Source organism: Pteropus alecto, unplaced genomic scaffold, assembly GCF_000325575.1.
Source record: "Pteropus alecto unplaced genomic scaffold, ASM32557v1 scaffold61, whole genome shotgun sequence".
In the NCBI taxonomy this organism is placed as follows: domain Eukaryota; kingdom Metazoa; phylum Chordata; class Mammalia; order Chiroptera; family Pteropodidae; genus Pteropus; species Pteropus alecto.
Window position 1 is genome coordinate 8022211 of NW_006434835.1, and position 24103 is coordinate 8046313.

Consider the following 24103-nt stretch of genomic DNA (forward strand, 5'->3'; position numbering starts at 1 on the left):
CGAGAAAGAGAAAGAAATGAGGGAGGGAGAGGAAGCTGTAACGACTTGGCCTAACAAGAGATATGAGAAGAGCTAGTTTTGCAGTGCTCTGGACTCTATTGTGACTGAAAACTTCAATTAAAAATATAACTTTTGCTGGGAGGGTAGTTAATGATTTAAGACACTTGAGAATAAACTGAAAATGCTTCTTAATAACTGATTAATCTTCATAATTTTAAGAAGCTCTGAACTCGAAAATTACATGAGTGATACAACTAAATAGAACTGTCTAGTGATTTATTAATCACCTTTACTATACTTGTTTAAGATGCTTTGAGATATTTATAATCACGTACAAATTATTTCCAAACAATGGTATTCGAGATAATAGTAATACTACCTTATCAAGTCTAATAAATTTGCCTGACAAGCAGAACTTTAATTTTTTGTAAATCTACAATGGAAACCCACACGAAAACACAAGAATGTCTCTGGTGGCATTCCCTAAGATATCCGCTAAGATCCATCTGACTCAAAACACTGCAGAGGACAAAGACACCAAGGAACCTATCACAGGCCATCCATCACTGCCCAAAGGTACTTGGAAATTAAAGAAAAGGAAAAATAATTTTGGTGAAAATTTACCAAAATCCAGAGAGATGGAAGGAACTCAGCCCTACCTCCCCTACCCTTAATTCTAAACATTTCTAGAGTTAAGAATAAAGATAAGAGATTATCGTGAAGTCGGCTAAGCAAACTGTTAATAACCAAGCTGCCCACTTCACTTAGGGCACTGAGCGATGTCCAGGGTTTGAAGCAACAGAACATCTACCTCCCTCCTCCTGTCAGGTTAAGGGTCAGGACGATGGGAGGTGCACACTGTACTCGCAGTAGGATGTAGACAGTAACAAGTGATTGTGTGATAATGGGCTGGTTCTGGCTGGTATTTACCTAACGCTTACATTGAGGTCAAAGAGCCTGAGCAATGTTAAGATATTGCTAATAATTAAACTCTAAACAAGAACTTCCTGTCATTCCCTGTCATACTGTTAAAATAACAGTATTGACTTAAAGAATATTCTGTAGCAAGCATAAAAAGAAATAAACTATTATCATTTATAGCTACTTCTAAATCTATGTTAACTGAAACAAAATACAGAAATAAACTGTATACTAAAACTAATATAAGTCTGAAACTCTCGTCCATAATCCCCGATTTCTATAGTCTCACTGCTATTCCTAATGCTATTTCTTTTAATGTCATAACTGTGAACTTAAAAAAGAAATTTGTAATAAAATGTTGGCTTTATTTTTTCCTTTTGGATTTCCACTTAAATTTCATTTGAAAAATGGTGCAGAGGGCAGGCTCCATTGCCACTGGATTAAATAACCAAAGGTACTCTTTGATTTAAGAAACTAAAAAGGAACTCTAGCAAATTAATGCAAAATAATAACAGTGCGACACCAAGCAGAAAACTCACCTTGCAAAGGCAGGATCTTTACCCCAAATTCTTCAAGACATCCAAGGGCTTGGATAAGATCTAGCTCTTCTTGAATAACAGCAGGTCTATCTGTTATCAGCTGTAAGCAGCACCTAAGGGAAATAAGATAAATATTTTAAAAGACAAAGTAACATATGTTTGGTTAAGCTGTTTTTCTATATTCAACATGAGACCCAGCACATATTTATTAAAAGCCTACTACATTCCAAGTATTCTGCTAGATGTTTTCTGTTATCTTGCTTAATCCTTGTAACAAGGCTTTGCGATAGGCAAATATCATTATCTGCTTTTTAAGAAAGCCAAAACTGAAGCCCAGAGAGGTGAAGAGATTTGTGCAGAGTTACATCAGCAGCACGGCATGGGGCCGCGGAATGGAGCAAGACATGTTAATTCTGTGTTTAGTGCTCTTCTTACTGTTTACCCCAAAGGTCATGTCCATATTAGAAAGGATTAAAAAAAAATATTCAGAATGCAGATAATTTCCAGCTATTCTTCTAGGAAAAACAGAAATATCTTGATTCAGTGACAACTGTCTCTCTTCCTGAAAGAATAACCTAAGAAACTGCACGAGAGACTTTTCTGATCAAAAAAGGAATCAGTTGGTAAAGCGGTACTGAGATAAATATAGGAGAAAGTCTGTGATTTGCTAATCTAAGAATGTGTGATATCTTTGGAGTATTCCAAACAATATTTTCAAATGCAGAGAGCATACTTAATAAATATTTTAATAAACGAATACATTTACGTTGGAAAGGTGTGTGTAGGAGAACGCTGGAACAAGAGACCAGAAAGTCTAGCTGGAGACCAGGCCATGAGGGGCCAGGGATGCCAAGATCACGGACCATCAGAGGAATACAGTACACACCGAGGCGAAGGAGCGGCAGACACAGGCTTCTCTTGCTCTTGCAAAATTGTACAATGAAGTCAGATGAGGACTAACATATACCGCCAATTCAGGTGTATAAGGTACATAACTTCTTTGAAGTATCTACCAAAATTCTAACTGCACTTACCTTTGAACTCGAGAATTTCACTTTTAGGAACTTATCATATAGATAGGCTCACACATACCCAGATATAATTATGAATATTCACAATGTTTTTAAAAGAAAATACACTAAATCAGGAACTCATTAATTAAATTCTATAAAAATTAAGCAATGGAATAGTCAACAAATATAAAAAAGAATAATATAAACCTACGTGTAACTCATATGGAAAAACCTTCAATATAGATCATAAGCAAAAAACAAAGATACAGAAAGGTATGTAGAAGTAGAAAGCACATACTTATGACTGAAAAAAGGAGGTAGCATTTAATATTTTAGAGGCATACACAGGAAAGTGATTTAAGGGATAAACTGCTGAGGGATAAAGTCAAGAAAACTAGAATGAGGAAAAAGACTTATCAATATATATGCTTTCTATATTGTTTGGCTATTTTATCTTGTAATGTATTGCTTCCTCAATAAGAAAATTTATTAATAAATGATAATTTAGTTAATAAATAATAATTTAATAATTTAGTTAATAAAAAATAATTTAAGAATGTATGGGCTATATTCTATATTAATACAACTGTGAACATTTAAATATATCCGAACACAGAGGTCTCAATGAATTTGGAGCCACATCACACACATGATATCTTTTTTAAATCAACGTGTGTCCTTGTGGGAGAAAGAAAGATGGAATGAAGAGGAAATACAGGAAGTATAGTTTTTATAATGATCTATGAAAACATCTGCCAAAAAGATTTAGGTCAACCACAACTCCCAGTTTCAAAGGCTATTCTATTTGATATTTTCATCATCTGAGATACAATCCCTAGAGAGAAAAGAAAAAATATACTAACTAGTTGAATAACTTTGTCAGGTTCAATAACATGTTCTGAGAAAACATGATTCTCTCTGTGGTAAGACACCACTTAAAAAAAGTTACCTCTAAGTTTTGCTAGTGTTGAAACAACTATGTCCCTGAGGGGTGGGGAGTGGGGTAAATCTAAACATTACATCAAAATAAATTGCAAATGGGTCCAAAATTTCAGTGTAAAAATAAACCATAAAAGAAGTAAGAAACAATATGAAAAACGATTTTAATGGCCTTGGGAATTAAAGGCTTTTCAAAGGATGACACAAAATATAGAAACCATAAGAGAAAAGAATATCAACCAAATTTTTAAAAAATTCTGAATTGCATATATAGATAAACCATATATAATAAAAACTTGGAAGCACAGATAAAACATTTAAGACAGACAAAGGGTAAATGTCCCTTATGCAAAAAAAGCTAGAATCAATAGTAAAAAGATGACTGATGAATTTTCCAGTACAACAGGCCAAGAGGGGAACTAAATGTCTGGAAGAGAATTTTGCGCTTTATCATCTAATCAGGTGATTAGAAGGTGTGTCCCTAAACAGAGCAAAAGCCATGTAAGGGCTACAGATACCACCTCAATGGGCAGGAAATTTACAGAACTTGAATTTTCAGGCTACCACATGAATCTCTTCCAACAGAAGAGAAGTACAACTTTACAGATAATCAGCAAAAAGGACTATGGGAAGGCGTACTGGAAAAAAGGGGTCACGAGGAAGTTGAATAATCATAACTAAGTTTTCTTTCTATATTAAGCAATAAATAACTGTGCCCCACACAGCACAGTCTATTTATCCTTGTGATAATATAGTGTGTAAAGTAAAGCACAAAACCAGCAATGGAGTTTGTGGATTCTGACTTGCCTGCCCTCTCTCATGGAATAATATAGTTCTGTACCTGGCCAGATCCATGCAGCTATCTGTGAGGCTGGTGGAGGAATTGAAATACTCTCTGCTGGCAGCCAAAACCAAGTCAATACTCTTCTCGTAGCTGACCCTATACTGGGTTTTGCCTTTCTGGGCCACGCTGGGTGGCGGATTCATTGAGCAAGCACTGCAGTGCATCATCTGCCCAGCCAGGTGAATATTTTCAAGGCGACTGGAACACAGAAGGCTTTCTGTAAATATCTGGGGAAAAAAGAAACTGGAATAAATGCTTAAAGAAAGAGGATTAGATTCTAACCAAACGAAAGCTCTGACAGCCAAATGAAATAAAAACGTATCCCTACCAGAGGTGGCCACTGCACAACACTGTGAATGAACTAAACGACGATGAAGTACACTGTGAAACGGTTAAGGTTATATTGTGTGATTTCACCTCAATTAAAAAAAATCCCTCTTTTAGGAAGAAGAAAAAATAAATTAAGTGAACAAACCAATATTATGCATAATTTTTAATTGCATGAAAATGACTACTTAAGTAAAATACCTGAAGTTCAGTCTCATTAAAAACAGGATCCACACTTTGTAAATTACATAAATGTCTAACCACTATGCTGTACACCTGAAACTAACAAAATAATATTGAATATCAACTGTAATTCAAAATAGAAAAACAAAATAGGATCCATTAGACGTACTGTCCTAAACTCAATATAGTCCACTCTGCTTAAACTATTTATAACCATTTCAATTTTTTAAAAGAACATCTTTGAAAGTGATACATATAATTTATGACTGCTTAAAGCATCTCCATTAAGTCTACAAACTAAAAAGCCAAGCTGCCAATATTATACTTACACCTAATCATTAAAATTACAATATACCATATAACATTGAGCTATTTTTCAATCTGCAAATTTAAAACTATTTAACTAAAACAAGAGCAACTGATGGAAGGTATTCATGCAAATATCACTGTATTCAACTAGACAACTAAGAGCATCAATTAACACTTTTTTTTATAATTGAGATTATTAAAATTAGTAAGAAACAATATGAAAAACTATTTTAATGTCTTGAGAATTAAAGGCTTTTTAAAGGATGACACAAAAGACAGAAACCATAAGAAAAAATAGCCATAAAATTTTTAAAAATTCTAAATAGCAATGTAAAAGATAAATCGTATATAATAAAAACTTGGCAACACAGATAAAACATTTAAGACAGGCAAAGGGCAAATGTCCCTTATGCAAAAAAGACTCCAGATGCCAATTATAATTGAAAAATAAAAAACATTTTAAAAATAATAATACCATCTCTGGGGGTAAAAAAAAGGTTCCAGAAAAGTCTCTAAGAGATCCTTTTAAACCTATACTAATGACATCAATATATAATTAGTACGAGAACTTCTGTAAGAATGCTCTTTCCCATGATGCCACTGTTGGATGAAGACAGAACAAAAGAAATGAAAAAAAGATTTCACAAGGAAACAAGAGTTTCCTTATAATAAAACTATCCAATTTTCATAGGATTCCCTTATTTTCACTTGTTTCTAGGCTTCTGGGGAAGGTATCATTAGTCAGGCCTTTACTGAAATTGCTGATACAGATAAAATTATTAATACCTACGAGGGATATGCTATAAAATACATATTGTGATAGAAAGCATATTATCAATAAATAACCCTCATTACTTATATCTGACAGGTGAAAATGGCTTACTCTCAGTGACCCAAATGACTTAGATGTAACAGTTTCTCTATTACTTTGGTTTATTCAAGTAAGCCATAAGAAGTCACTGTCCAATATAGAAAAATATAATTCACTCACTCTAAAAGTTTTTCTAAAATCAACAATATAGATTTCTGCTATCTAGGCTGTATAACATTTTCAAAATTGTGCCATTGAACTTTCAAATTATTTTCCAAGGACATCAAAACCTAATATAATAGCCAAAAAGTCAGTAAGACAATACAGCATAATTTAAAAGGTACTAAACTAGTATTTAAAAATATAAGTTTGCCAAATCTGTATTACCATCTTCTAGAACCATTTCAAAACAGTTATAATATGCTTTCAAATGTTTTCTCTAAGGAGAGAGACTAATGGCCAGAAGTCATTACAATATCAAATCCTAATAGGAAGATGTTAAGATATAACAAAATCAATTTAATATGACAAGTTATTAATGACAAATTACACAGGAGCTAGTTCAAGTGTAACATACATAATACCAATTTTTCAACCAGAATCAGAAACTGGAAAATGCCAAAATAATGCCACTCCAACTTAAAAACACTACTTTGGACATATCTAAGGAGAATTACATTTTGGACCCCATGTGCACACAGATTTCTTTTCTCCTGAAATTGGATTTCAAGTTTTGTGTTAGATAAAAAAAGGGAAGTTTGTGGCAGCTGTACATGGTCTGAGACCATAAATATAAACTTTAGGCTCATTCAAGCATTTAAAAACCTGCAGTTCAAATATAAAACCATTCATTTCTCAACAGTCTACATTAGTGCTCTTTTGTTAAAATCACTTTGAATTAAAATACCAAACTATTTCACAAAGTAGAGATTGTAACTCTCATTTTATCAATGGGCCACGCTTTGCAGTGCCATAGCACAGCGACACAAGAGATACTCTGGCTTATTTAACAGAAAAGTTCAAATGAGAACCCTTTCTGGTCATCGCCTTTGTGTACGATAAACGATCTGTGACAACCAAAATTTCTAAATCAAAGGAAATAAGTTCTGGTAGAGTTACCTCATAGCAAGCAGCAGGATCTAGACACGTGTAAACATTCTGCTGCATAGCTAACATGTCTTGCAGCAACATTCTCCAATGAGACTCACTGGCAGGAGGCTGCCTGGGAAAAGAAGAAGAGGAAAAAAAAATTATAATAATAATTCAGGAGATCTCTCTCTTCAATTAGCCGAAAGTAAAAAAAGAACTGGTACCACCATTCTATATGCCACACGAGTCCCCAAACAATCAATAGGAATATATCTCATCTGAATTTCCAGGAATAAACTTGGATTCAAGACAGAGGGAAACGCTGGGCAGCTACGTGTCAATGCTAGAGATGCTGCCAAACCTGGCTCTGCCATAAGCGGCCTACACACTAACCTGGAGTGGCATTAAATGGTAAACAATAAAGGTAAATAAGCTCTGAGTTTCTAAGGTAAAATAAAGCACATTAAGATAAAGCAGCTGTGATATACAGAACAAGCACTTGGAGACAGGAGAGTTAGTCTCAAATTCTATCTTTCTCACTCTGTAGTCCAGAGCAGGGGACCTTCTGAACTTTAGCTATGCATGCAGACCCATCAGGTGACCACAGGCCACAGCTGGCATCAGTCTAGAGGCTGGAACCATAGCCACTAGCATGGGCTGTTCCTTTCAGCGGGAGTCTTGCTGTAGTCCACAGAGCAATTAATAATAGATCGCTGCAGGGGTTACCTTCTTCCTAGGTGACAGCCGAGGTGCAAAAAGAGACTCACTGGGGAGTTGTAGGAGATGCCCTTTCTGGCTTAGGAAGAAGCTTCGCGCTCCACAAGAGCCAATACCTTTTGTAATAATTCCATAGGCACAGTTTGCAGGGTCTTGTCAAAGATGTGCCAGTGACCACTCTCAGGAAAGCCCAAAGCATAAAGCCTCCATCGGGTGTTCTAGTTCATTTACAACCCTTCCAGGTCAGACACAAGTTAACAGTCAGGGGTCTGTTTTACACAATCTAGTTGATCAAATACCATTTCATGTTGGTACCCAAGGTTACTGAGTTAGAATTAACGATTCAAATTCTGCTGCAGCCGGGGAATGGGCTTTGTTACCATTTCAACCACAGTCACACATTAGCTGCGCGATTGTGAGCAAGTCACTTAATATTCCTAAATTTCAGTTTCGTGAGCAAGTCACTTAATATTCCTAAATTTCAGTTTCCTCACTTAAAGTGCATCTCGGAGAGTGACAAGAAATGAATGAGATTAATTTTGATAAAACACAGGTACTGAAGCAAGATGTTCCTAAACATGATAAAAATAAAGTCAATTACCTGTACAAATTTAAAACCTTTCTTCACTTCCCTGAGCTTTAGATTTCCTTTTTGTCTGTTATTAGGACTGACTTAAATAAGAATGTATGAAAAAGCACTCCCCCCAATTTTCTGGTATAAAATAACGTCTAATAAATGTGAATGAATGAATCTGAAAGTTACAAAAGTGTTTTTCTACAGTCAAAGCCACGATCACTATTAGGAGGGAGACGGCGCCATAATTCTCTCTGCCTCTTTCAGATGTTTGTCTTTGTTGAATATATATGAGCTTGGAACCATCATTTACATTTGCTTGCTAGTCTTCAAGTTCTACATAACCATGAATCTCACTTTCTGAAAAGGGCAGATTTTGTTCTGTCTTGTTTTTGCTTGTCATATACCAAATGGATGTTTCTTTTCCATGCTTCTTTTTCTTTTCTATGCATTAAAAGTAGGGCAAATAGACTGTTTGTATATAATAACACTGCTATGGAATAAGTGTATATTTGGGATCATTTCTATAAGAATTCTAGTCTTCAAGAATTTTTCACCTAAAATTTTTAATATGCATGTGCTTCATTTGCTTATAGCATTTTATATTTATTACACAAAATGAATAATTACTTCCATCTCATATGCAATAAAGCATTAAAGAACACATTTTTTTTTTCCAGCATACAAATACATAAAACAAACTGATATATCTGCAAGACTTCCAGGATAATCTCTGAAATGTTTTCATTAGTTAGATTCTGGTATGTGAACTCTTTGGGTGGGCTTCAAAGAATTAGAGAGCTCTTTCCGATTTGGCTTACAGAGACATGGCAAAATATTTGATGAAATGAGTGTCCATCTTGCACCTGCTAGATAAAATCATACCTAGGAACTGTCTAGCTGAATTCAAATCCTCATGGCCCAGCTGTTCTTCTGGAAGCCATCAACACCAGGACAGATGGTATTATTGTTTTCTAACACATGGCTAGCAGTAAGTACAGGTTCTAATTAAAATAAATTATAAGACGTTTACAATGGCCTTTTCAGAATACATTGAGTTAAGTAAAAACCAAGAGTAGAACTTGAAGGCACTATACAAGAGGTTTGCAAGTTAACAAAGAGAGCTCTGATTACAAACATTATTTATTAGTTATAGTTTTGGAATGAAAGTATATTTTCCAGGAAGAAATAGTATTGCACTCAAGATGGTAAAACGACTCATGACAGATTTGATGAAATTGGCCACCATTTAGAATATGCATAATAGTCTATAGGACTGAAGGCAAACCTACTGTAGCATACATGAAATAATTAAGATTCATTTCACACTGACTACTTTGAAAAAAAGCCATTCTCTTACATATTTACGGTAAGAACACCATGAGCAGAAATTGACTTCAAGGACATCAGAAGTATCTGAGGGACTCAATGGATGATGGTAGCCGATCAAGCAGCAACAGCAAGGCTTTCTAACTGAAGAGAAGGTTCTACAGTAGAGTCAGCATGATCAAAAATATCAACAATTCATTTACAGTTGTAAAGAAATCTTAAGTCTTAAGTTGTCAAAATGTTCTAAATTACTCATTTGCTAAGTCCTAAGAGAAGGCCACTGCTATGTAAGGCTCCATATTACATGTATGGTGACTATAACAGTTGCCCTAGAGAAGTTTATGGTCTAGAAGGGAACATACAGCAATACGTCAATAACTATAATACACTGTTGAAAGAGACAAAGACAGGAAGAGAGGTAGGTACCAAAACAGAGATTTCTTAGGAAGAAGAGTTCTTTGTGGAAGCCAATACTGGTTACATTACATAAGCAATTTACCACTGTCCATTTGAGGCTCAGTAATGAGGAGTCATCTGGGAGATGTAGGTTTATTCATCTACCATAGCATGGCTATTACTGCCTGAAGGCAAGTCTGATGGGTAGTAACTCCCATTGGACCCCAGCGTAACTACGCATCCCCTGGCAGCCTGGCTCTCTCTAAATCAGATCTCGACAGAAAGGCCCAACTTACATGCTGCCTACAAGAAATGCACTTCAAATACAAAACACAAATTAATTAGAAGTAAAAGATATAGCACTCTAACAGTGAAGAGCTATGGATTATGCTGTATACCAAAAAATAAATCATGCTAACATCAATAAAAAGGAAAAGGAAAAGAAATAAAAGGCATAGCATTGGAAAGAAAGAAGTAAAGCTGTCTTTATTCGCAGATAACATGATCTTGTATACATAAAATCCAATGAAATCTGCAAAAAACACTTTGGAGCTAATAAATGAGTCCAGCTAAAGTGGAAGATATGAGATCATTATATTAAATATCAATTGTATTTCTATACTCTAGGAATGAAGAATCTGAAAATGAAATGAAGAAAACAATCCCATTTATAATAACACCAAAAAGAATAAAATACTTAGGAATAACCTTAAAATAATTACAAAATGTGTACACTGGAAACTACAAAGAGCATTGAAAGAAATTAAAGAGCTAAGTAAATGAAAAGATAGCCTGTGTTCATTGATTGGAAGACTTACTATTGTTTAAGACAGCAATACTCTCCAAATTGATCTATAGATTCAACATAATCCCTATCAAAAATCCAAAAGACATTTTTGCAAAAAAATGACAAGCTGCTTCCAAAAATCATATGAAAAGACAAAAGCCCTAAAATAAACAAAACAACTTTGAAAAACAAAGTTGGGAAACTAATTTTATCTAGTTTTAAGACTTATTATAAATGTACAAAATTATAAAATTTTACTAGAAATGAGAGAAAATCTTTTTTCTTACTATGATGGCAAAATTTCTTAATATGATGTCAAAAGCACAATCAAAAAAGAAAAAAATCAATAAATTGGACTTTGTCAAAATTAATAAAGTATGCTCTTGAAAAGATACGAGGGAATCAAAACATAAGGCAGACAGGAGAAAATTTCTGCGAAGCATATCTTATAAAGAACTTGTAACCTGAATATATAAGAAAATTCTCAAAATCGATAAGAAAAAAACAATTTTTTTAAATGATCAAAAAAGATATATAAATGGCAAATAGCACATAAAAAGATGTTCATTATTACTCATTAAAGAAAGAAATTAAAACCAAAATTAGGTACCACTACATACCTATTAGAATAGCTAAAGTTAAAAAGATTGACCATTCCAAGTGACCATACCAGGATATGGAGCAACTGGAACCTTCCTACAAGATTGGTTAGAAAATAAAATGATACAAATACTATGGAAGACAGTTTGACAGTTTTTTAAAATTAACCATCCACCTATCATATGACCCTTCCATTCCACTCTTCTGGATTCATTCAAAAGAAATAAAAGTACATGTCCCCATAAAGACTGGTACATGAGAAAGCCCAAACTCAAAACAACCCTAAAGTCCATCAACAGGTGAATAAACAAAACTTGATAAATCCATACAGTAGAATACTAATCGGCAAATAAAATGAAATCAGTTATTGATCCATGATATAACATGGATGGATCACAAAATAATTATGCTGAATAAAAGAAGTCAAACCAAAAACAAAAACAAAAACAAACAAACAGAAAAAGGTGTGTACTGCATGATTTCTTTTACATAAAATTAGGTCAGGGGTAGCCTGGAGATGCAGTGGGAGTGTGGTGGGGAGAAACAGTCAGGAAAGAATTATAAAGGGGCAAGAGAAAACTTTTAGGAATTATGGATAAGCTTATTATCTTGAATGCAGTGGTTTCATGAGTCTATACACATATCAAAACTTTTCAAATTGTACATTTTAAATATGTGCAATTTATGGTAGGTCAATGAAGTCAAAAAAAGAAAAAGCGCAGTACTTATTTTTAATCATATACAAGCATCAATTAATTTTTTGACTCACTTCCGTCCGGTGTGCCTGGTCAATCTAACCATCAGCTTCTGCGCCTCTTCTGAGCTAGACTGAGTGTTTTTAACAAATGAAATTGGTTTCTCAAGGCCATGTTTCTCCAAGAGCTCTGACACACTGTACGTAAAAGAAGAATTTTTTTTAAAGACGTGCTACCAAACAAAAAAAAAGTCTAAAAATCTTAAATATACAAATAGCACTTAGGTAGTTTAAAAAAAAGCACATGGAATGACCCAATTTTTCATATTACATTAATTCTCAGCCAAAAAAAAAAAAAAAGCTAATAATTATATATCAAATCTTATTTCCCTTACTGACTTTTATTACTATATACTTGGAAGAATACATTCTTAAAAAAATGTATGACATATCCTTTTGTCAAAATCTTTTAGTACAATTCTCTGTAGTCTAAAAGTATCGAGTCAGTAAAATAAGCAAATCTATCATTTCAATACCCAGCTTTAACTCTTAACAATCCTACTGAGTATTTTGTTATGGGCAAGGCTGCTAGAAAAGCAATAAACAAAAAATTTTATAGTTGGAGAATCACGGAAATATCATAAGGCTCAATCTCTCTCAAGAATCCATACTACAAAAATACAAGATATGTCACAAACGTTCTTGGTCTCATGTGAATCTTCTTGAGATATCCCATTTCATAATCATCAGCATCATATAAATACTGGGGCTGTCTCGCCAACTCTCACGTTTATGAATTAACTACCACCAGGATTACAGGCAGGCTGGATAGAATTCAATAACTCTTCGTAAAGATAGGTTTCATGGGTCATGTCACCCAACGTGATGTTAAAACACTTACCAACTCTTACGAGTTATGAGGTGGAACAGGAATAAAAAGTTCTTATTTTTAAAAGGTCAGTAATTAAGCTCAGCAGTGAAAGACCTGGGTGTCATCCAGATGTCTAAACGATGTCACACTTCCTAGAGGTGCTGAGAGCACCATGTGACCATGAGGGTCACCCACACGTACAGCCAGGAACGGATGGTAAAATAAATTGTGTTTACTTCACTGTATCTTTGATTTTATTAGAGAAAAATAAAATTGTTCTTTGCAATTTTATTAGAGAAACAAAGGTAGCAATGCAGATTTGTAAGGATTAACTCTATATTGGCTTAACCCAGTAAGCCTTAGTCAAATCATGCTGTTTTTCATGGAGGCTACAGAAAGGAGAGACACAAGTCAACCTATAATAGGAGATGCTTGATTTGTTAAACACTTTCCTAGAAAAAAATTGTATAACTTTCAGAACTTAGAATAACAAGAGTCAGGCTAAGTAACAATAAATAAAGGTCCTGAGGAAACTGAACAGTTAATTCTTCATTAAACTCACATATTATGATTCAAGAAAACATGTTTCCTTAAATACAACTCAAAATATCTTTAAAGTCCTTTAATTTGAATGAATAAAATTTCTAATTAATAGATTACAAATTATTATACTTTATTATACATATTACCATGACAAAGTGATGTTACTACCTTCAATTTCTATAATTACATATTGGAAGGACCAAGTTTATTATTCCTAAAATTATAATTTTATACATATATTTTAAAATTACACACAAGCACAATGATGTACACATAGAAAAATAAATACCAGTAAACAGTATTAGGCTTCTTAAATGGCAAATTGGGAAATCTCAGTCTCTAAAAAAGACAGCTTAATTTTTCATTTGACAGTAAAAGAATATCACTACAAAGTTATTTGAAGGTTCTAGTACAGTTTGCTATAATCCAAATATTCAAACGTACCATCCGAAAAAGAAAAGTTAGAAGTATAATAATTGTTTGCTAATAGATGCAATAATTACTGCAAGAACTAACATTTCTTGAATACCTACTATATGTAAAGCACTTTAAATGCTTAATCTAATGTTAACTACACAATCTCATGAGTTAGATATTAGAGATATGAACACGCTAGGCTCAAATATCACACAGCTAGTAAGTAGCGACACCCAGATTTGAACACAGCTTGCCAGTTTTCAAAGTCCATGTTCTTCTTCCTCTTGCAGTTTGTAACATAAGCTAGTGGTACATTTGTTATTAAGAAAATTCACTCCCAAGGAAGCCAAACATGTATAAGGTCAAACTGGAAATGACCAGTAGGCATATTTAAAGTGGTATTTCTTGGACAGGCCTCCTTAATCAGCATAGAGCTACAGATGGTCATTATTCTCACCTGAGAATTTGTTCCAGTTGGTCTACCATGTCATGAAGAGTTGTGGTAATCTCTGTCTTATCGCTAAAGGATTCAGAGGAAAAAAAATTTAATTATATTTTAGTAGTAGCTTTTTAAATAAAACTCAAAACTCAAGTGAAAAAAAAAAAAAAAAGAAATGATGTTCCCTTTGTACTTAATATATAACAACCTTACACTGTCCAGGTAAAAATTCAGCCTTATCTCCTGAATTCATTCAGCATCTTTCATGTCTCAAGAGATTAAGATAAAAAATACTGAAGTAGAACAATACTGTCCATTATAGATTAGCAAGAGATGGGTAACAATTTTCTAAAGAACTTTCAGTTCAGTTCTGCTAAAAGGCAAAAAAAAGAATTATAAATTAACTATATATTTTTTTAATAAGGATAAGGGGAAAACTATCATTTATTTCTGTTCTTTTAACCAATAAAACAGATAAGACGCATGGCCCTGCATGCTGGCTTTCTCCTAGGCCTGTCTACACCACCTGTGACCCCCCTAGGAAGTTTCCATTAGGATTCTACATAATTGGGGGACCTCTTCTCGTCCTCATTCTCTCTGCATCCACTACAATACCCAGCAATTCCACTTCTGGGTATAGATCCGAAGGAAATAAAACCACTGTGTCAAAGAGATATCTACACCACCATGTTCACAGCAGCATTATTTATAGTAGACATAGAAACAACCTAAGTCTCCATTAGAAGATGAATGGACAAAGAAAATAAGATCTATCATAATGGAATACTATTATTCAGCCTTAAAAAAAAAAAAAAAAGAATCCTGCCATTTACAACATGGATGGACCTTGAGGGCACTATGCTAAGTGAAATAAGTCAGAGAAAAAGACAAATACTGTGTGATCTCATATGTAGAATCTAAAAAAAAACAAAAAACAAAAAACAAAAAACAAACAAAAACACCACCAAACTGATAGAAAAAGATCAAAATGTAGTCAAAAGTAAAAACTTCCAGTTATAAGACAAATACGGACTAGGTATCAGGGATGTGATGCACGGCATGACGAGTGTAGCTGACACTGCTGTACGTCATATTTGAAAATGGCTCAGAGAGGAAATCCTAAAAGATCTCATCACAAGGAAAACAACGTTCGCTTTCTTTGTTTTGTATCTATGAGACAATGGATGTTAACTGAATTTATTGTGGTAATCATTCCACAATATATGTAAGTCAACTCATTATACTGTACACCTTAAACTTATATGGTGCTGTATGTTAGTTATATCTCAATAAAAGTGAAAGAAAAAAATAAATTCTATATATTCATATGTCACTACTTAAAGGGATTACTATAGGCAAAGCCCAAGAACAAACAATTCATAGAAGAAATACAACTAGCTCACAAATATGGAAAATCCTTAAACAGAAACACAGCTTAAACACATACACTTCAAAAAGTATTTTTGGTTGGGTGGTAGTGGTATTTTTGTTTTTTAATGGATAATGAATTATCAAGGTTGACAAAATTATAAGGACTTTCCATACACTGCTAGAAAAACAAAAGTTTATCTCTAGGCAACAGATTTGCAGATGATTTCATTTTCTTTATAAATTTTTATATTCCCAAATTCTCTATAATGAACATTCAGAGCAGAAACATTTTCATTTTAACTGTTAGAATAAAAAGACACAACAAGACTGGCACCCTGCGGATTCTTACCCATAACCTCTTTGTGGTAGACATTCTAATATGTCATAGCAAAGCGAAAGCTGATCGCTTCGTTCACAGTTATAGATGCATTCTAATGCTACTGCCATCAGTTGGTCCTGATCAGGAATAATTTTCTTCTGCAGCTAGAGAAAATAAAGCACAATGTACTAAATGTCAATAGATTTACAGTCACTTTTTTTATATCTCAGTACCACTGTCAACAGAATATTAAATAGTGCAATTAATCAGCTGCAGAAACAAATCTTGATTTTTCTTTAGCTTACAGACTTTTGGGATCTTTAATAATTCTAAATGAAATCACATTTTAATTACAGAATCAGCTAGAAAAGATAATTTGTACCCATAAGCTTCACATCTGCTAAAAGCAGATTCTTCAATTTATGACCCATTCAAGACAGAACACAGTGAATTAAAAAGGCAATTCATTAAAAACAACATATTTAACCTTAAAGCCAAATTTTATGTGTTTCAATTACAAAAATATATAAAATTCCTTAACTAATATTCAGAGATATTAGAAGTTACTATTTTTTAATATGCATAATATATTAGTCATTTAACTAAACCGTACATTCTATTTGAAAGAAGTCGCATTGTAATGCAGTAATATTTGAATCCCAGAACACACTCCATATTCTGATGCGGAAAAATGGCTACTTTGGGTCACTTTTCAATATAGGATACAAGACTTCCCATTGCCAACCACAGATTCCCATTCTTAGTATTTTCTGGGATATAAAAATAACAGATTTATACCTTGGTTTTCTCATCTATGATATGGGGATATTAATGACATCCTAAGAGCATTGTTGTGTGGATTAAATAAATTAATACATGTAGAATGCTTATATTATTAACACCACCGAAGCCAAAATGGAAGTTTCAAACTATCTCATCAGAGCCCTTTTCAACAACAAAATAAGTTTAAGGTAATTTCTATAATAAAGATCTAGTGGTTTTCAATGTTTTAATAGAAATATGAAACATAAGAAAGTGATGGAGGGAAACTGCCAAATGAAGGCCTTTTCTCAGTAAAAAAAATCACATCATTGAATGGGAAGAAGAAACATTCAAGGCTACTGGAGAAATAAAGTTTTTTTTAAAGCAGTTGAGTTAAAGGATTACATACCCTACTTCAAGGTGTTAAGAAAATAAAAAAAACCCATTAATTTGACATCAACACTGGACAAAAAGTTATCCAAGGCTGCAAACTGGTGAAACAAGGACAAGCAGGTAATAAAAGTATTAAAAATTAATTAAAATAGCTAACTTTTCCTAATTTTTTACTATGTGCCAGGTACGGTTTCTAAGTTCTTTACATATATTAGTTCATAAATCCTCAAAACGATCCTGTAAGGTTAGTACGAGTCCTATTTCTATTTTACATAGAGGGGAAACTATACAGGGAGAACAATAACCTGCTCAAGGCACAGAAAGATCTGATCACCATCAAGCCAGGAGTCAGAGCCTACACCAAACCAACACCGGCTCTCACAATCCTTCAGAAGAACTTCACGTACAGGACGAATGGAAGAGACTGAGGGAGAACCTGGTAATAAAGACCTCATATGGTAAGAGAGTGTCCCGGGAAGACAAAAAAACTGAAACCAGTTTCGGTCAAGGAACAATTTGGGACACCAGCTGAAACTGAAGCCAAAGTCTTTGTTCTTTTCCTCCACCATCTTGCTTCCTGTCTTTCCTTCTCTGAGACATTAAAGTGTCACTTGGAAGTTAAACGTTCTAGAGTCCACATCTGATCATGTATGTTCAAAATCTGTGGAAAACCCTGCAGTTGTCCTTCATGTGAAAGGTAAAGAATAAACTCTTTAGCCTTGCCTTTATCTAAACATGGCAGTAGTCAGGCTATGTCTCCCTGTCTTATTCTAATCCTACCTGGAATGTCTTCTCAAGAACTTCATCCGGCCCTATTTAAACCTCCCTAACAATCCAGTTTCATCTCCACTTGGACTTGACTTCAGTTGGACTTTCTCAGATTTCTACAGTCTCTCACCTATGCTCAGTAAATGCCAGCCCAAAGACTAAATCCTCTTACTACCATCATGCATAAGTCCTTTTTCTTCTGTGTATCCCTTTGATTTTTTTTGTTCTCTTTCTATGCCATTCAGTGTATTTATCTCAATACAATCTACTTAGTACGTGAATCATAATGCTCAAATTTTTAAGATATTTTCATTCCTGCCCTGTTAGACTCCCTACGAGATGTAACTTAACTTCGTACACTATAGGAAAACACACTTCCCCTTATTTCCATCGTTCTTGTCCTAGCATCTTAGTGTGACTATTAAACCATCACTAGCCCCACCTCGAGATAATGGAAGAAAGCCCATCAAGGACTTTCTAAGAAGTCAATGAAATAAGTCTTCCCCACCATGAATAGCACATTATTTTTCATACTGCATAGCAAGATGAAATGTAAAGGTTTTTTAAAAGTCTTAACATTATGCACTATAGACAACTAGGAAAAGAACAATAAGATAGGATACTGGAAAACCCCAAGGAAATCAAGCAATCAAAAAGTTAGTGAAGTTCAGGATACAGAATTAACATACGAAATCAACAGATTTCATATACACAAACAATAAACAGAGAAAATGAGGATAGAGGAAATTCCATTTATAACAGAAACAAAATTAAATGCTTAGTAATAAATTTAATGAGAAATGTGCAAAACCTATACGAGGAAAAAATTTAAACACTCCTGAAAGACACTCAGAAAGACATGAACAAATATTTTGATATCGCCTCTTCTTGAACAGGTGACTGGACATCATAAAGATATTGGTCTCATTAAGTTAATTTATAAATACGATATAATCACAATAAAAAATACCAACTAGTTATTTTGTGGAACTAGACAAGCTGATATCAAAGTTCAAACATAAAAAAAAAAACATAAAAGAACAGCCAAAAAAAAAAAAGAACTAGAGAAAAAATCTACAAAGAAATACTTCCCTTACCAGACTTAAAAACTATAAAATCTCTATATTAAAACAGTGTGGCACTAGTGCGTGGACAAAGGGACCAGTGGAACAACAAAGGACTCCAGAATTAGAGCCACAAATAAATAGAAATTCTGTATACCACAAATCTCAAATCACTCAGGTAAAGACACATTTTTTAATAAATGGTGCTGGAGCAATTAGGTGGCCATCTGGGAAAACATAAAATGAGATCTATACCCCTCACCACACAAAAGAATAAACTCCAAATAGATTGAGAATCTAAATATAAAAACAAAACCATACAAGTACTAGAAGGAAACAGGAGTGAATTCTTCTTTAACCTTGGAGTAGAAAAGGCTTCCTCTTATTGACTCTGAATATGAAGGCAGTAAAAGATTGATTGGACTAGACAAAAATAAAAAGATGATTTTGCATGACATAATTCACCGTAAACAAAGACAACCTACTAACTGGGAGAAATATTCACAATATATACCACAAAAAAAGGGCTAACTATACTAATACATATGGGTTTTTTAAAAAATTAAGGCACAAAAGGAACAAAAATCCAAGTGAAAAATGGGGAAAACACAGGAATGAATAATGCACCAAAAAAGAGAAAATATCTCTTATATATATGAGAAAAAGTTCAAATTCACTCGTAATTAGAGAAATGCGACTGTTAAAGAGCCATGACATTATGAAGAAGTCTCACTTCTAACTCACCACTTTTTAAAAGACTTCATCTTCTTCCTCAAGGAAGTACTGAAATTCACTCCTACAGAGGCTTTCAGCACTGTAACCCCCACCCCACTCAGCCACTGTCTCCTTCTCGTGAGTATTTCTTAGACTTCTACCTTCCTCTTTACTTGGCCTGTAGAGATTTGCTTTGCTTTCCTATAAGCTCGGCTAGGCAATTAACCAGATTTTTAAAAAAATAATCGAATGAACACATCTAGATATTTTGGAGCAGAAAGGTTTTCAGATCATCTAGTCAATGATATTTCTATCTTTATGTTTTTCTGAGTTTTATAAATATTCTAGAATAAGCATTAAGTTAGAAAAAGTAATTTAAAAGCTAAAATTGCTGTTGAATTATATAATCAGAAAAAGATTGCGTAAGAAATCATAATATGTAGTGAATTCTCATTCGTTAAAAGAAGAAATGGACATTTAAAGCAGTTGTTCCTAATCCTGACTTTCCATCAGAATCACCGGATAAATTGTCAAATGCACATTACATACTCCCCAAACACATACTCCTCAAACACGAATTCGTTTTATATGGCCCAGAAACCATATTTTATTTTTAAAAATCCACAATGTGATGCACAGATGCATTAAAAAAAAATACTAGTAGAGAAGACAGAACAATATAAGAAGGAAGAATATTTTATTCCTAACTCATCTCTATCCAGACTTGTCCAAGTTTCTTCACAAGTTTCACTTTCCAAAGGTGGATCTGAGCAAAGAGCAAAGACTTAAAACCAGAGATGAGTGCTTTAGGATGTTATAAAAGACATGAGAATGCCAAAAAAAACCACAACTTTGTATTTGTATTCTTGTTCTCAATTATTTACCCGCTTCGTCCTAATAAGATTATTCTTCCTTGCTCTGCTAACATCAGGCTCAGCCATATACTTCCTTTGGCCTGTGAAAGGAAGTAACCTGAATCACTTCGAGCTAAAGCTTTAAGAGCCACATGTGGTTCTACTTTGTTCTTTTTCTTGGGACTGCTCTTTCAGCTTGAGTCCTGGAATGAGTAAGACATGGAACAACAGAACCCCAACCACAGCCTATATGACACTTGTGAGAAATGAATATTTGCTGTTGTAAGCTACTAAGATTTAGAGGTCATTTGTTAATGCAGCATAACTTCGCCTAGGCTGTCTGATACAGAAACCATTGTTCCTGTTATATTACTGAAAAATACTTCATGTATGATTCATGGCAGATCCAAGGTACATTCTTTTTGTAGACAGGTGAAATAAGAATAAGCACGACACTACTAAAGCAAACAAATGTAATCAAATGATCTGAAACATCATAATAAAACCCAATTTCAATCATTCATTCATTCATTCACCCTGCCAAAATTTAGTCCCCAGTAATAAAGAAATACATGAGACATAGAGGGTGTACATGAGAAACAAAGGGAGAGACAGACAGACATGTGAACAAATAATCAGTGTGACATGAGTTATTACAGAGACAGGTACAAGACCTGTCACAGCACAGATAGGTCATGGGACGTTTCACAGCTGAGGGAATCTTAGAGAGCAGGATCGTGAAAGATAGGCAGGGATTTTTAAATGCAGGAAAGGGGGCCAACGATCCCAAAGGAAACAGCCTATAAGGACACAAACAGGCGTGAAGAACCTGACAGGTGAGGACTTCAGAGTGAGTGAACCACTGCATTCATGGAGGGAGATGAGGCCGAAGAGGCAGACTAGAAGCAGAAGGCAAAGAACCTCCCACACCACTGAGAGAGGCCGATGTTCGCCCTGCAGGCAGTGCAAGCCCCTCGAGGCTTCCCAAGGATCATGGCATGATCAGATTTGTGAGGTAGAAAGACAACATTGATAGAAATATAGAGGTTGGATTAGAAGGGAAGAGCCCAGCCACACCACCGTTCTCTGCTTTGATATTTATACATTTCCACGAAGGCAAATGGCCCTATGTTTTATTTAAAAGGAACATGTTAAATTGTCAAGTAAAACAACAACAAAAAACTGACTATATATAAAGGATTTACAAGACTCTGTAAGGAAGAAGTATCAAGAACAAGATTACTGACAAAAATTTTAAGTCACTTCTCTCTTCCTCATAAAACATTCATATCCAATCCATCCTGCTTCTCACACAGTATTTTGCTTTCAAAAGCAACCCACCCTCAGCTCATAGTAAACCACCCTCAATTTAAAACCAGAATACGAAGTGGAAACTGCGTATAAGAAGATGGGAAATTTTAAACAGTCAATGAACAGGTATATTTCTCACAGACAAACCTTCCAGAAACCCAAAAATAGGTAAGGTTAACTAAGCAATGCTTTCCTTTTCAGCTGGATTATACTGGTCTAGGACCATGTACCTCAGTGGACTGCAGAGAGCTAACAAAACCCAGCGCAAGGAAGTATACTTAGTTAGATTTCGAGACTGGGATTCAAGCAGAAGTCATTGAAGGCCACTTCCAATCGAATGCTTGAATCTCACTACAAAATTCTGCACCTCAATCAACTATTTGAGCCACCACCAGCGGAAGCGGAACTACTATTCAATCTATGGCTAAATTAAGGGGTTACTTTGCAGAAGTATGCTGAACAACTATCTGAACCTTATAGAAGTACAGAGAGATAAATACAGGTGTCTTAAGCAAATATAAGAGTTATTAAGAATAATTATAAGATCTCCTAATGAGATCCTAAAGATTTTCATAAATAATCTGAAGGTAGTCAAGGGCACAAATCTTTTTTCTTCTATTGGTATTACAGCAAAACATGATGGTTAAGAACATAGCTGTGACATTAGAATGTCTGAACCCAAGTTCCGCTCCTTAGTATGTGACCCTGGGCAACTGCAAAACAACTCTGTATCACAATTTTCTTTTCCTGTAATATTAATAAAAATATCTACCTCATAGGATTGTTATAAGGATTAAATGAGTTAACACTTGTATAGCACCTTCTAATAGTGAGAATTCAATACCTATCAATTGTTCATCTTTTTGGTATAGCCGGTTTCCAAAATACAATAGTCAACAAACTGTGGAGTAAATCAGTTAAAATAAACATAAGCTTATGAAATTCCAAAAAAATATTTTGGAGTCAACTGTTGAAACATTTTTAAAGAATGACAACCATTTCTTTTTCTGTTTAAAGGAAAATTACTTGCAAAGCCTATTATTAAAAAAAAAAAAAATGAAATTTGTGGTGATATTAAAGGATTTTTTAAAAAAATTAATCAACAGAACCTAATTCTGTAGGGGGAAAAGTACAGATGTTTTTTAAGATATTAGAGTTTCTACTTACATCTGGTTTGGAATGCTGAAATATCTTCAGGGGAAGTTTTAAGTCCCCTTTGGCTAAAGTTACTAAATATTCTTTTAATAGCTCCTTAGCCACACCAGGAGACTGTTTCTCACAGCGGTGAAGAAAGGGAACCATCCATTGGTAGGCACTTGTCACGTACTTGTCCTCGGAACACTGAAAATATAATTAACCAAACAAAATAATAATAAATATCTGATTATACCAGACAAGTTCTAAAACTCACCATCAGACTGAGGTCAACGGTTTTTAAAGCCCAAGGCTTTCTAAAAAGGACACAGTGTCCTTGTTAGGCAGCCAGCAGCGACAGCACCACAGCCTGTCTGTTCAGTTTCCCCCAGGGATGGCTCCGGGTCCCTCGCCGCCTAAGGCCAGCTCTGGAAATCACTCCACTACCAAGTCAGGAGGTCTTCCAGAGCAAAGAGAGGTCCTACCCCAAAAGTGTGTGTGTAGATAATAAGCATAGAGAAGCTCTAGAAAGGAGCCGCTTGAGACCAGTGTCATCTATAAAATCCCAGATTCTCTCCCTTCCTTTTCCTCCTCCTCCTGTTTTGTTTTGCCCCTTTATACTCAGCTTCACAAAACTCTAAATGACACACATAATTCTACTTATTATCCCTGATATAAACAATACCTTCCCTGAGTGACCCCAGGAGACACATCTACATCTCTTAAGAGGAGCCTTACATATAACACAAATCAACTGTCACTGGATTATCAGGAAACGAAATTAAATAGAGAAAAGAAAGGTAAAGACAGAGGGAGAGAGAAAAGGGGACCGGTAAGAGGGAGAAAGATGATGAAAGGGATGAGAAAGGACGATTAAAAGAAAGCACAGAGAGAGGAAAATAAGAGTCAAGGGAGAAACGAAATCTCCATGACAGCTGTGACCCCACCCTCATCCTCAGCCATTCAGCCAGGCTCCCAAAGAGCAGAGATGAGAAAAGGCTGGTTTGGCAGCGAGCACCTCCAGGCCCCATCGTCCTTGAGTGAAAGGCGCGTCTCTCGGCTTAGTGGAGT

The 24103-nt window shown here is 34.6% G+C and overlaps 1 protein-coding gene across 2 annotated transcripts in view; it reads right to left on the reverse strand.

Annotated features, from left to right (window-relative positions):
• NBAS (neuroblastoma amplified sequence) overlaps positions 1 to 24103 on the reverse strand; it is a 250417-nt gene that overhangs the window by 133907 nt on the left and 92407 nt on the right. For both annotated transcript variants that reach the window (XM_006910241.3, XM_025045807.1), the window contains exons 25-31: positions 23066 to 23239; positions 16063 to 16196; positions 14361 to 14423; positions 12148 to 12270; positions 7006 to 7108; positions 4254 to 4483; positions 1461 to 1573 (exon numbers count right to left, since the gene is read on the reverse strand). In XM_006910241.3, coding sequence (XP_006910303.1) covers positions 1461 to 1573; positions 4254 to 4483; positions 7006 to 7108; positions 12148 to 12270; positions 14361 to 14423; positions 16063 to 16196; positions 23066 to 23239 — 940 coding nt within the window. The remainder of the gene's footprint in view (positions 1 to 1460; positions 1574 to 4253; positions 4484 to 7005; positions 7109 to 12147; positions 12271 to 14360; positions 14424 to 16062; positions 16197 to 23065; positions 23240 to 24103) is intronic.